The 14,175-nt window shown below is 33.3% G+C and overlaps 2 protein-coding genes across 2 annotated transcripts; both read left to right on the forward strand.

Moving 5' to 3' along the window:
• The first annotated feature begins 3,470 nt into the window (after positions 1 to 3,470).
• Positions 3,471 to 6,134, forward strand: LOC143630242 (eukaryotic initiation factor 4A-15-like). Its single transcript, XM_077099308.1, has 5 exons — positions 3,471 to 3,582; positions 4,421 to 4,490; positions 4,602 to 4,708; positions 4,784 to 5,214; positions 5,341 to 6,134. Exons 2-5 carry the CDS (start codon positions 4,423 to 4,425, stop codon positions 5,974 to 5,976), a joined length of 1,242 nt encoding a protein of 413 aa, XP_076955423.1. The 5' UTR covers positions 3,471 to 3,582; positions 4,421 to 4,422; the 3' UTR covers positions 5,977 to 6,134.
• A 619-nt stretch (positions 6,135 to 6,753) lies between these two features.
• On the forward strand, positions 6,754 to 9,567 carry LOC143630216 (LEAF RUST 10 DISEASE-RESISTANCE LOCUS RECEPTOR-LIKE PROTEIN KINASE-like 2.5). The gene is made up of 3 exons (XM_077099285.1): positions 6,754 to 7,528; positions 8,344 to 8,379; positions 8,458 to 9,567. Exons 1-3 carry the CDS (start codon positions 6,754 to 6,756, stop codon positions 9,531 to 9,533), a joined length of 1,887 nt encoding a protein of 628 aa, XP_076955400.1. The 3' UTR covers positions 9,534 to 9,567.
• The last annotated feature ends 4,608 nt before the right edge of the window (positions 9,568 to 14,175 follow it).

The raw sequence follows: 14,175 nt of genomic DNA on the forward strand, positions 1-14,175 counted from the left end.
ACATCTCTGGATACAATCATCTTCCTTTTTTCTATGTCATAAACCTTGTATCCTTTTGTCCCATGAGGATATCCCAAGAATATTCCTGGTTTTCCTCTTGGTTCGAATTTGTCACCTTTTATGTCCGTGTTCCGGTAATATGCAAGGCAACCAAAGATTCTCATGTGATCATAATCGGGTATTTTATTAAGTAACATTTCATATGGTGTTTTATCATTTATGACCCAAGATGGCAAACGATTAATGATATAGGTAGCGGTCAATACACACTCCCCCCATAATCGAGCTGGTAGCTTCGCTTCAAAACGCAAAGCCCGTGCAATCTCGAGGAGATGCCGATGTTTTCGCTCAACCACCCCATTTTGTTGGGAGGTATGAGGGCATGTTGTTTATGAAATAATGCCCTTTTCAATGTAAAAATTTTGCATGTAGTTAGATGTGAACTCACCTCCATTATCGCTTCTAATACGTTTTACCGGTTTACTAAATTGGGTTTCAACCATTTTACAGAAACTTATCAAACAACTACTGGCCTCACGTTTTTGTTTAAGCAAATACAACCAAACCGCCCTACTATAATCATCAACTATAGTTAAAAAATAATGAGCATGAGATAAAGAAGGTGTTCTATAGCCAACCCAAATGTCACAATGCACCAAATCAAAACATTCACTTGTCTTTGTAAAACTGACCGGAAATTGAAGTCTAGTAAACTTGGCTTTAACACAAGAATCACAATTTTTGTTTTCAATACCAAAAGACACACCTTTCAGAAAATTAACTTGTGACAGTTTAACATTAGAAGTATGCCTCAGCCGCTTATGCCACATTCCAGCATCAACTGCCATAGCTTTCCTTCCTTCTTTTATTACCCCCCCATACGATAAAGACCTTCGTTGCACCTACCCGCTCCAATCAAGACCCTCGACTTCAAACTCTGCATTAAAAAGAAATCAGGGAAGAACGTGACAACACAGTATAGGTCTTTTGACAATTGACGAACAGACAAAAGGTTACATTTAAATTTAGGAACAAAAAGAACCCCTTTTATTTTAACACCGTTTCTCAACAAGAGCTCGCCTCTCACTTTGACAGGGATGGCGTCTCCGTTGGGAATGGTGACTGGTGCTTCAAAATTACCCATGGTGGGATTAACAAGTAAATCTTCGTGACAAGTAATATGTTCGGTGGCTCCTGAGTCAACCACCCAATTGTATTTTGGATTGAATATACTTGTCATGTTGGCCATAGGAGGAACCTCATTTTCTGAAGAGGTATTGCTTTCACCAAAATGTTTCAGGAACATCTTGTATTGGTCTTCAGTCAAGCCCGGTATTGGACTCGAGTTTGTTTCTACAGGAGCAACTTTCATTTCTACAAGAGCAACCTTCAGCTTTGTGTTTTCTTTCTTTCCTTTTCCCAGCCACCATTCGGGGTACCCTATTCGTTTGAAACACCCTTCCCGATTATGACCGTCTCTTCCACAAAAGGTACAGTGATCAGTCTTATCAACCAATCCTAGTTTTTCATTCTTCTGTGATCCCATTTGTTGGCTTACCTCACGTCGAGGAAAGGAAGCTTGAAAGGCTGCAGCCTCCTTGCTCGGTTTCCTTGGAATGGTGATTTGTCGTTGCTGCTCATCTTCATAAACTAGGTGAAATGCAACATTAAGATTCTGCATAGGCTGCATAGCCAATATTTGTGTTCGAATAACGGAGAATTCTGTATCAAGTCCCATTAAGAACTTATATAACCTCTCCTTTTGTTTGAGGTCGAATAGCTTCTTACCTATTCCGCACAAACAACCATCACAAGTGCAATGAGGGGTGGGTAAAACAGATTCTATCTCATCCCATAACCCCTTTAATTTAGTGAAATATGTTGTTACAGAAGTGCCATCTTGTTGTGTTACTGTGAGAGATTGCTTCAACTCATATGCCCTCGGAGCACTCTTCTTTCCAAACCTCTCTTGCAAATCGGTCCATATTTCACATGCAGTATTATTATACTTGACACTGCTGCGTATATCTTTCTCCATAGCAGTAGTTAACCACCCTTTTATCATTGCATCAGCCCGCATCCAAGGCATACATAGGGTTGAACTGCTTTCTGGTTTCTTGATTGAACCATCAACGAAACCAATTTTGTTCTTGGCGAACAAGAAATTAGTCATTTCTTGTGCCCAGTCGTTGTAATTATTATCTGTGAGAACATCATTCACATGTAACTGCTTTGGGTAGTCGGAAGCGTGGATGTAGTATGGTGATTGATGATCGATTGCTTCACCATCGGCTTTGGATTTTTCAGAGTTTTCAGGCGTCATATGAGACGGCGGCTTTTAGGGTTTTTTGTTTTCTTCTGTATGTGAATGCTCTGATACCATGAAGAAATTAGTAATCAGTCAAATTGATTTCATTCATCAACATACCCAATATATATACACGTTTACATTGAAAAGAAAAAGGAAATAATAACAACTTTCCTAATTGCACATTTAACTAAACAAGGAAGGAGAATATATTTTAGAGGTAATTGTGTGACTGATTTGGGTATGATTTTGCAATCTCTTTCAATACTATATGGGCGGGAAAAGAGAAATCTCGATGAATATTAGAATGACAGCCTGCATATAATATAATGGTTTCCTTTATTATTATTAGAGGGGAAGTGGCACTCATGGGTATTACCCATACATTGGTCAATCATGTAGTGCCATATCATTTTTACCTTTAATTACCCATAAACCACAAACTTAGAGGCATCACCTACCCACAACTCCACAAGTACCCTAGAACTTAATTAATTCATTTTAATTATTCAATGGCCAACAATGAATCAATTTTGTATGGCAAACATTTGCCATGAAATGAAGCCATGCACCTTACCCACATGGTGTGAGGTGGTGTTGTCATGTGGTTTGGAACCCATACACCCTACCCATATGGAAGCCCCTTCCTCTCTTATAGAATTTAGATTCACTGTACACATTTGTTTGTGAGTGTTTGTAATCAACTATTAATATACTAAAAAAATAATCCAATTATAATAGAGAGACATGTAAGCGGGCAACAAGTTACGTCGCTACCCCCATTTTGAATGACAAAACCAATCCTACTAGAGGTGACATTGTTCATATACGTTTGTTTATCTTTTTTTGGTTACGTTCATAAACTCTTCGTTTGGAACGTAAACAAAGAAACATAAATGAGCAGGAACACGTTCACTTTTAAATAAATAAACACGAACACAGAAATATGTGTTCGTTTGTTTACATGCCTGGGTTTAAATGAACCAAATATAGTAGACCTTGAACCGACTCGAATGCCCATAAATAAATAAAAAAATAAAAATCCATGTAGATGGTGGTATAAGGGCAAAATGGTCAAAGAAGAAGAAAATAGGAAAAGTAGGGCTCCGATGTACATTTGATTATACATAATACATCAGGACGCCACTGGGTAAAACAAACAAACAAACAAACACATCTTCTTCTCCTTGTTCCTCAACTCCGCGGCGTCGAGGAGTTTGGGAAAACAAACAAAACCCTAATCAATTAAACAACACACATTTACTCTTCTTCAGGTATCACAACAAACAACACTTGATGATTCTATCTCTCTTTCAAATCTATTTTCTTTTCTTTTATTATGTTTTTGTATTCTATCAGTTCACTTTTCACCTTTCTTTATGTTATGAGAATGTATGTATAGTGAAAATACACTATTAAGTCTGCTACTGCTTTAGATCGGAAAATACATGTATCAACATCCACACATTTGATTTATATATCCGAATTTCAATTTTAGGGGTTTTGACTGAGTTAGGAATGCTTTTGAGTGTGCGTTTTGCATTTGTTGGAGTTATAATGGTTGCAAATGCTCTTCATTTATTCAAATTTTGTTTCTCAATCAACTAAATATGCTGTTTTGTCAAGAAATATTCGAAAACTAGTTCTGAGCTGTTTGCGTTTATCTTCGGTACATTTACATGTTTATGTTTGGGGATATGAGTTAACTTTTAAAGGATTTAGATCACATTGAATGAATAATTGAATCGCCACAAGGTTTTAACTTTTCAGTCGAATTCAGTTTTTATGCGTTTGCGTATACATTTGTAATTTTGTATGTTACATGATTTGTGTGTGATATATAGATGTTTGCTTGTACGATGGTTTTTACAGCAGTGGCCAGTGACAGTCTTGTTCTTGTTTGAGTCAGTGTTTTAATATTTTTACGGCAGTCTTACATGTCTGAAATAGTTTTCAGTAAGTCTAAACACAAAGGATTCCGTGGACCAAAATCAACAATGTGTAATGACAAGAAGATAATGAATGCCGTTGCTTTAAGTTTAAATTGTGAATGATGTCCAAGAAAAAAAGTATGTTCAGTCACTTAAAGTAATTGTTGTCGTTTATTTGTAGTCATGGCGGGCGTAGCACCAGAAGGATCGCAATTTGACACTCGGAATTTTGACTCTAAAATGAATGATTTGTAAGCTCCCAATTCTTTTAATATTCGTAGTCACTTATTATTCACAAGAATCATTTTGTTCATGCTTAGATTGTAGTGATTATATATTTTCTTCTTTTACCAATGTTGCAGGCTTTCTGCTGATGGACAGGATTTCTTCACGTCTTATGATGAGGTTTATGATAGCTTTGATGCTATGGGTCTACAAGAGAATCTTTTGAGAGGCATATACGCATATGGTAAGTCTAGTACTAAATATTAAAAGTTATTAAAAATGGTGTATTATGGCAACTTACGGTTTGATTTTGATGCAGGTTTTGAGAAACCATCAGCAATTCAGCAAAGGGGAATTGTACCATTCACCAAGGGTCTTGATGTAATTCAACAAGCACAATCCGGGACTGGAAAAACCGCCACTTTTTGCTCAGGCATTCTCCAACAACTTGATTACAATGTAGTCGAGTGCCAGGCTTTGGTTTTAGCACCAACTCGTGAACTTGCACAACAAATTGAGAAAGTCATGCGGGCCCTCGGTGACTATCTTGGTGTTAAGGTCCACGCTTGTGTTGGCGGGACCAGTGTTCGTGAAGACCAACGCATCCTCTCAGCCGGGGTCCACGCTGTTGTCGGTACACCTGGGCGTGTTTTTGACATGTTGCGCCGACAGTCCCTTCGTTCTGATTACATCAAAATGTTTGTTCTCGATGAGGCTGATGAAATGCTTTCAAGAGGTTTTAAAGATCAGGTATATGATTTTGTTATTATTACTACTACTATTAGTAATTATTATTATTATTATTATTATTATTATTATTATTATTGTTGTTGTTATTGTTACCTATAAATCTATTATTGTTTTTTTTGGTTGCAGATCTATGATATCTTTCAGTTGTTGCCATCTAAGGTTCAAGTTGGAGTCTTTTCTGCAACAATGCCACCGGAAGCTTTGGAAATCACTAGAAAGTTCATGAACAAACCGGTTAGGATTCTCGTGAAGCGTGATGAACTGACATTAGAAGGTATCAAACAATTTTACGTTAACGTTGAGAAAGAAGACTGGAAGCTTGAAACACTTTGTGACCTTTACGAGACATTGGCAATCACACAAAGTGTTATCTTTGTGAACAAACGAAGGAAGGTTGACTGGTTGACCGACAAGATGAGAGGCCGGGACCACACAGTGTCAGCCACACACGGTGACATGGACCAGAACACACGTGACATCATCATGCGTGAATTTCGGTCTGGTTCTTCTCGTGTTCTCATCACCACTGATTTGCTGGCACGCGGTATTGATGTTCAACAAGTTTCACTTGTGATAAACTATGATCTTCCAACACAACCCGAAAATTACCTTCACCGTATCGGGCGTAGTGGACGGTTTGGAAGAAAAGGTGTGGCTATCAACTTTGTGACAAATGATGATGAGAAGATGCTTGGTGACATCCAGAAGTTCTACAATGTTGTTGTGGAGGAGTTGCCATCCAATGTTGCTGATCTTATTTAGGTTATTATTATTATTTGAATTTGATGGTTGTTTTTTGTTTAATTTATTAAAAGATGGTATTTTGGTAGTAGGATTTGAAACCATGTTTGTACACCCTTGAGCTTTAATTTCCTGGGACCGTATTGATTAGTTTACTTTCAGTTTAATCTTTCAGCATCTTTGCAATTTTGATCCAGTTTTTAATGTGTTTGCTATAAGTAGCTTTTTTATGTGACTGGCCATGTTATTTATCTTAGTAGCATCTCATTTTTATGTTGTTCATAACAGTATTTTCTTTATTAAATAGTCTCTTTTGATACTGAAAGACTCAATAATTTATCAGAAAAACTTAATTTTCAAAGTTTATATTAAAATCCCAAGTAACCTTTGTGCAACATTTATGTTCATTAATTATTAGCTGTATAAAAATCTACTTATTTAATATTCATGTTCTTTTTTTTATATTTAATTTGAGGCGTGCTTGGTATTCTTGAGGGTGACAGATGATCCTCTACATGTCAACAGCAGCCGTTATTGACCAAAGTTTATTTGACAGTTCAGGCAAATTACAGTTTGCGTTCAACAACTTTGGATAAATAAATTAAAATATACAGATGATTGTGATATGCACATACAAATTTGTAAACTAGAAGTTTGACCTTTCAAAGTAAAGGTTAAGAAAAGTATGACTAATGGCTTAGAAAGTGGGTCCATGGATGTAGTTGTGGTTTGACTATCCTAACATTTATATCATAATATATTTGTAGAAAATGATCTGAATTAGTTCAAGCCTCAGAAATGGAAATTAACTATTCCATTATTTTGATCTTGTTTGTTCTATCTCATAGCCTGCAGTCTGTTTCATCACAAGATGAAGGAAACAGTTCCCGGCCCATTTGCCCCGCTTCTTTTTCCTGTTTAAACCTTGGCTATCTGAGCTTCCCGTTCTACACTTCCGGTAATTCAGCATGTGGATTGTGTGAGGTTGATTGTAGCCAACCAGTTGCAAAGATTCGACTGAAACAAGACTCCCCGTCCTATGATCTTGTGAAGGTCATGCCGGGCAGTAGTGATTTATTTCTTGTTCAAGACAACTATTATGCAAACCAAATAAACAGCAATAGTTGCGATTCATTGACGTACGTATTTCCTTCTAACTCATTCTCTATCTCTTATAGCATCTCGCCCACTTTTCCTGTGCTAAGATGTTCAAAGAGTCCAAGACTCCGTGAACAAGTCGACGGGTATTTTAGACCAGCAAATGACTATTATGTGTTTGATAGTTGTGATGATTATAACTATTACTACGCATATTCAAATGTCTATATTTCATCCAACACCGATGTACCGTCTCCTTGCCAAGTAGTTGTTTTGCCAGTAAAACCTCTGTCTACGTTCCCAAAAGAAACAAATCTCACGGAACTGTTTAAACTGTTGACTTATGAGCTTGAGCTTGTGGTGCAAGTATCTGACAGGTGTCAGGAATGTCACAGGAGTGGAGGTCGGTGTTCGACTCAATCAAGCGATAACCAAGAGTTTTGGTGTGAAAACAATAGTCGCAACACGAAAAAAGGTAATTAAAAACTCTTATTTGTTCCTGGTATATGTCAAATATATATAAGATTTCCAGTATTAGGTTTGTCTATAGTTTGAGAGTTTGTTTCCAATATTTTGAGGGTCCACTCCATTGTATTTACAAATGTAGTTCATTACTTTTACAGGTTATATCTAAACTAGTAAGTTAAAATGCCTGAATATTGATCCTTTTATATATAACACAAACCGAACTACATCTGGATAATGGGTAAGCGAGCAACAAGCTGCGCCGCTATCCCCTTTTGAATCGCAAAGCCTATTCTACTAAATATAAATCCTTGGTTCCTCGGGCTGTGCGAGTCACTGTGGACCACCTTCTGCACCCGCTCCAAGAAGCGAACCACCTCGGGAGCTAGGGATCCAAAAGTGTCGGAGGCAAATGGAATGAACACGTGCTGATTTTCCAAACACGATGTCTCATGCTTAGCAACCTGCCTAGACTCCGCTCTCAAAACCGCCCGTCCCGGTACGAAGCCACCGTCTCTCAGCCCCACCAACGGGGACACCCCAGTGAGGTCAACATACGCATGCTTACGCAGGGTAGATCTTCCCTCACGCGTGTGTGATTATTCATATGCTTTTAAATAACAACTTTTAGGGATTTCTTGGAGATGTCAGATTAAGGTTAGCTAGTTTTAGGGGCGCGTATAGATTCTTTGGCTTTCAATTGGAACATTCTCTTTATCTCATGGGATAGAGAAAATACTTGTCCTCTTCTCACCATCCCACAAACTTTGTTGAGTGAGATATTACTGAATACGTCTATTTAGCTGATAATAATTTCATTTGCAGAAAAACCAAGAAACATCGTGATAAAATCTTCACTAGGTAAAGTCGCCTTCATGGTTTTGTTAATCTAGACTTCATGTGGACAAGTTTCCTGATTTCAATAATTGTTGCTTGCAGCAACCTTGGCCGCAGGTTCTGTAATTCTATTGATCTTGATAGCTATTTGCTCTAGATTCAAGATCTTCTCAAGGCATGATGCTGAAAACTATTCCAACATAGAAGCCATCATCAAGAATCATGAATCTTTAGCTCCGAAACGTTACTCTTATTCAAATGTAAAGAAGATGACCAACTCCTTTAGAGTAAAAGTAGGCGAAGGAGGCTATGGTTCGGTATATCGAGGGAGTTTACAAAATGGCAACGAAGTCGCAGTCAAAGTTTTAAACGAGTTAAAAGGTAGCGGGCAAGATCTGGTCAATGAGCTTGCAAGCATCAGCAAGACTTGTCATGTGAACATAGTAAGTCTACTAGGCTTCTGTTTCGAGGGTCGTCACAGAGCTCTGATTTATGAATATATGCCTAACGGATCACTCGAGAAATTTATTCATGATCCAAGTTCAGCAACAAGTACTCAACTAGAATGGAAGAAGTTGTATGATATTACAGTCGGCATTGCTAGAGGACTAGAGTACTTGCATCGCGGTTGTAATACTAGAATTTTGCATTTTGACATAAAGCCGCATAATATTCTTTTAGACAAAGATTTATGTCCTAAAATATCTGATTTTGGGCTTGCGAAGCTATGCACAGAAAAAAGAAGTGTTGTGTCTATGTCGGGTATGCGAGGGACCCCCGGGTATATTGCACCCGAAGTATTTTCTAGGAACTTTGGAGTTGTGTCACACAAATCAGATGTGTACAGCTACGGGATGATGGTGTTAGAGATGGTGGGCGGGCGGAGGAATGTGGTGGCTGAAGATGATGGGACTAGTAACATGTACTTTTTTGATTTCGTGTATAGACAAGTTATGTCTAACAAAGATCTTGGACTAAGTGGCGTTTTAGGCGCGCGTGATAAAGAAGTAGCGAAGAAGATGGTGTTGGTAAGCTTATGGTGCACACAAAGTGATCCTGCAAGTAGACCATCAATGAGTAAGGTGTTGGATATGTTAGAAGGAGATTTGAAGTGCATACAAATTCCTCCGAAACCGTTCTTGTATTCCACTCCAAGATCACTTGATTCCCATCAATGATATGTATTCAGTTTTATGGTTTCAATTTTATGCAGGAAAAGTAAATGTAACCATTTATTTTAAGATAACAAATATCCTTTTGTATAAAATTGTTACCAACAAGAATTATAAAGTAATTGTGTCTAAGACTTTTAAGTTTAATTTCAACATAGAAGCTTATGACATTTGTCTAGTGCAACAACCCATCCAAGTTATTTTATGTAAATGATAATTATTAAACATCTTAAACAATCTTATAATTATCAAATCCAGGCAGTTAACTAAATAACAACACAACAATTAAATAAGTGAAAGAAAATATATAGTTGCGGTATATTAACAATAATCAATAATCAATCTAAACAATGAAATAAATAAATAAACAAAGAGAAGGATTAGACTTAACTCGGACTTTTGTTAGTTGGTACCACACTACAACAACACACTACAAAAACTTTATGGAAGTGCACAAGTCTATGAACGTAATTTCAACGTTTTTTAACAGGTCAACGCTTGGTCAACTGACGGAAAGACCCAAAAAAACCCGCCCGAGTTATATAAGGGCACAACCTGCGTAAAATAATTTTTCTGTGGTCAAAGGGTCTTGTGACCATATTTTCCAGGGATGCAAATGATAATTTTCTCTAAAATATATAAATTGTTATAGATTAACAAAGGGAAAAGTAGGTGATTAGATGGATGGTGGGTGGCGGTTGAAACAAGAACGAGTATTAACCATTGGAGTAGGTATAAAGGTTTTAATAAATTAGTTTAAAATCTGATATGATATGCTAAATTGTTAGTTTGAAACAAGAACGAGTGTTATGCATCGGATATGCTCTTATAAGGACCTCTTAATATTAATTATTTTTATTATTATTCTTATCTAACTATACTATTAAAGCAATAAGTTTTAAGTCCATATACACCATTCCTATTAGTTGATTCTTATAGTTTCCATTTATATCAATGTCTTTTCTAATTTTCAAGTTAATAAAATAAATCAATAATATATTAAATTAAGATTCATCAATGCTATTAAATTATTATCTTTCCTCTTTCCTTTAATCTTTAATTTTTCATTTTGAATACTTAAATAATAAATAATAATGTAATAATGTAATATTTTAATATTACATTTAGCTAAAAGTATAAATTTAGATTAATTAAATACGAAATATTATTTAGCTATAGTTTGAATACGAAATATTTAAGTATTTAAAAATGAAAAAAGTCAAGACAATAATACGAAATATTATTTAGCTATAGTTTGAATACCAAATATTCAAAATTTCTTTTTGAAAATTTAATTATTTTTGGTTGATTTCATTCACCACCTTTGTTATTTTTTGCTTGATTTCATTCACCACATGCGTTAATTTTATAGATAATATATAATAAATAGTTTAATTAATTATTTGTTATTTCATCAATAGAAGAGATTACGGATAATATATATATATATATAGAGAGAGAGAGAGAGATACCGATATAAAATATTATAATTATGTTAAAATATTATATTATTTAAATTTAAATAAAATAAAATAAATATGTCAAATTTGTAAGGAAATTAAGGAAATTAGGAAAGGATGACCCATTTTATTAAGGTAAGGTTTAATTAGGGATTTGTAAATTTTTAAATTTGATATTCTCTCATTCCTATTTGAATTAAGTTTTACTATAATATATAATAAATAATTTAATTAATTATTTGTTATTTCATCAATAGAAGAGATTACCGATTTAATATAGAGGTTACGGATAATATATATATATAATATAGAGATACCGATATAAAATATTATAATTATGTTAAAATAATATTATTTAAATTAAATTTGTCAAATTCGTAAGGAAATTAAGGAAATTAGGAAAGGATGACCCATTTTATTAAGGAAATTAAGGAAATTACGGATTTGTAAATTTTTAAATTTGATATTCCCTCATTCCTATTTGAATTAATTATTGTCTAAATTATGGTTTAAATTTGAATGTAAATTTTATTTAATTAACAATCATTAAGTTTTATTATAATTACGTTAGTTGACCCATTGACCCACTGATTTCATTACAGTCATTTACTTTTAAGAATTAAAATACAAATCCATTGACCCTTTCACCCATTCACTTATTATTGTCAATATATTACAACAATTAGTAAGTTTTTATTTTCACACCTTATATGAATTACAATACATACTATATAATTAGTAACTTACATTTTTACATTATGTAACATTGCATCTTACATAACTACCATTACATAAAATTCATAAATTTGTAAATATATTATTTGTATTTCGAATATAATTATGTAACATTGCATATTATTTGAAAATCCATTAATTACGATATCAATTCTATTCCTTCTTACTATAATTTTTTTGAAAATTTTTGAAATTTCCTAAATTTATGTTTGTAATCAAGAACATTTATACATTCCTTTTATAATTTTCTCTACCCTAATTCATTTGGTATAAATATGTACATTTGATAGGCTAATTCTTACACCATCAAGGTATCTTTAGCAAAAATGAGTTGCTTTGTGCCAAGGTTTTTAGTTTTTGTTGTTTATATATCTTCCATTTTCATATTTCATTTTTGAGGCTTAAAATTGTTATTGTTATTTAATTTTAATTTTTCTGTGTTTTTTGTTAAATTTTACTAGCAAGATGGAGCCAACAAATATCACCATGTTGAACCAACTCGATGTTCTTAACAGTGAGTGTATCCTAAAGGTCCGTATTTTGAAACTTTTGCGGCTGAATGACAACTCAAAGCCTGGGCAAGATTGGTCCATCGAAATGATTGTTCAAGACGAAATGGTATTCGTAACATATTCATTAATTTACTATAATATTCATACAACTATTTACTAATCTTAATAATAATGTGGCAGGGAAACAGAATGCAAGCCTATGTAAGGAAGCCTTGCATTCCCAAACATGATGTTTGGCTTGCAGAGAATAAATTTTGATTGTTCGGAAGGCCTCGCTCGGTGCAAATATGTCTACTTACAAATACATCGATTGCCCACACAAACTTTGTTTCGCAGCCGAGACGCATCTCTCTAATTCCTATGAATTTGAAGGCCACTTGTATGGGCTGAAATTTATTACTTTTGATGACATAAAAGCCAAAAACTTTCCACATAACGGAACTATAGGTTATTTGTATTTATTTTTACCACCTCATTTTGATTATTAAACATTTTGTGACTAACTTTAAACATAATAATCCTCATTATATGTATAATTATTTATATATTTTATTTCTAGATATCATCGGACATGTTACCAAGTTTTTTAATAATAAGAACTCATTCTTAAGGGAAGCTCAACATCAAAACAGAAGAACAATGGAGTTTTGTGATTTGAGGTATAATTATTATATTTTTTTGCTAATATTTTGTTATTATATATATGTAAAGGTTTGTACAAATTCATAAAGTTGTAAAGGTTTGAACCATTCATGTTAAATTTAGGAAAGGATGACACATTTGATTAAGGAAATGGTTTAATTACGGAATTTGTTAAATTGAATTAATTATTATGTATTCTTTGAATGTAAATAATTTGTAAATTTGAATTAATTATTGTATAAATTATGGTGTAAATTTAAATGTAAAATTGCATTAATTAACAATCATTAAGTTTTACTATTATTACGGGTGTTGACCCGTTGACCCATTGACTCACTGACCTAATTACGGTCATTAAGTTTTAACAGTTATACAAAGGATTTTGACCCATTAACTTATTCTAAATTAGCAGTTAAATATTTAAATATATAACTTTGACCCATTTTAGTATAATTTTGCAAATTATCAATTAATCACCTTTTTGATTATGGAATTATTTATTTACGATAATTGTATATTTTAATTAAAAGTTGTATATTTTAATTATAAGTTGTATATTATTTGAATAGTGATTTGAATATTTGATTAAGCATTTAAGTGTTTACTATAAATACAACTGTTGACCCATTTAATGCTTCTAAATTAAGTAAACATTGATATAAATATATTGTTTTGATTTATACTTTTAGATATTCAAATTCTAATTCACATTATTCTAATTGATAATACAGTTCAATTCTATTTAAAATGTTTTAATGTTAATAAATCAAAACCAAATTAGTTAGTTATTTTTTCACACCTTATATTAAGTTTATAATTATTTAAATGCAGATATATACCGTAATTTTATATTTTATATATAACCTATTACATTATTTTCAATAATTTTATAATTTTCAGTCAGGGTATTCAGTATATAAATATATACCGTAAATTTGTATTTTAGATATAACCTATTATATTTGTTCAATCATTATATTTGATGGCATTCAAATACATATTTTTATATAATAGTAAATACATAAAGTTAATTTATATTTTTACGTTAGTAACTTTAGAGACTTTAATTCCCTATTTAAGTATAGTCTAAATTTAAATATAGTATAGAATTATTTTAGGAACATTACATTTAAGGTTTTCACCATTGTTTCTTAATTTATGAACTTTTTGTTCAAAATTTAAAAATTTAAAAATCCATTAATCGTAATTACCTTATTTTCGTCCTTATTTTAAGTTAATTGACTTTTTCTAAATTATTCTTTCTAATACAATACGAAATTCGTGTATAAATACTTAGCA

Source organism: Bidens hawaiensis, unplaced genomic scaffold (genome assembly GCF_021521415.1).
Source record: "Bidens hawaiensis isolate Kalapana, Puna unplaced genomic scaffold, B.hawaiensis_p1.1 tig00005588_1, whole genome shotgun sequence".
In the NCBI taxonomy this organism is placed as follows: domain Eukaryota; kingdom Viridiplantae; phylum Streptophyta; class Magnoliopsida; order Asterales; family Asteraceae; genus Bidens; species Bidens hawaiensis.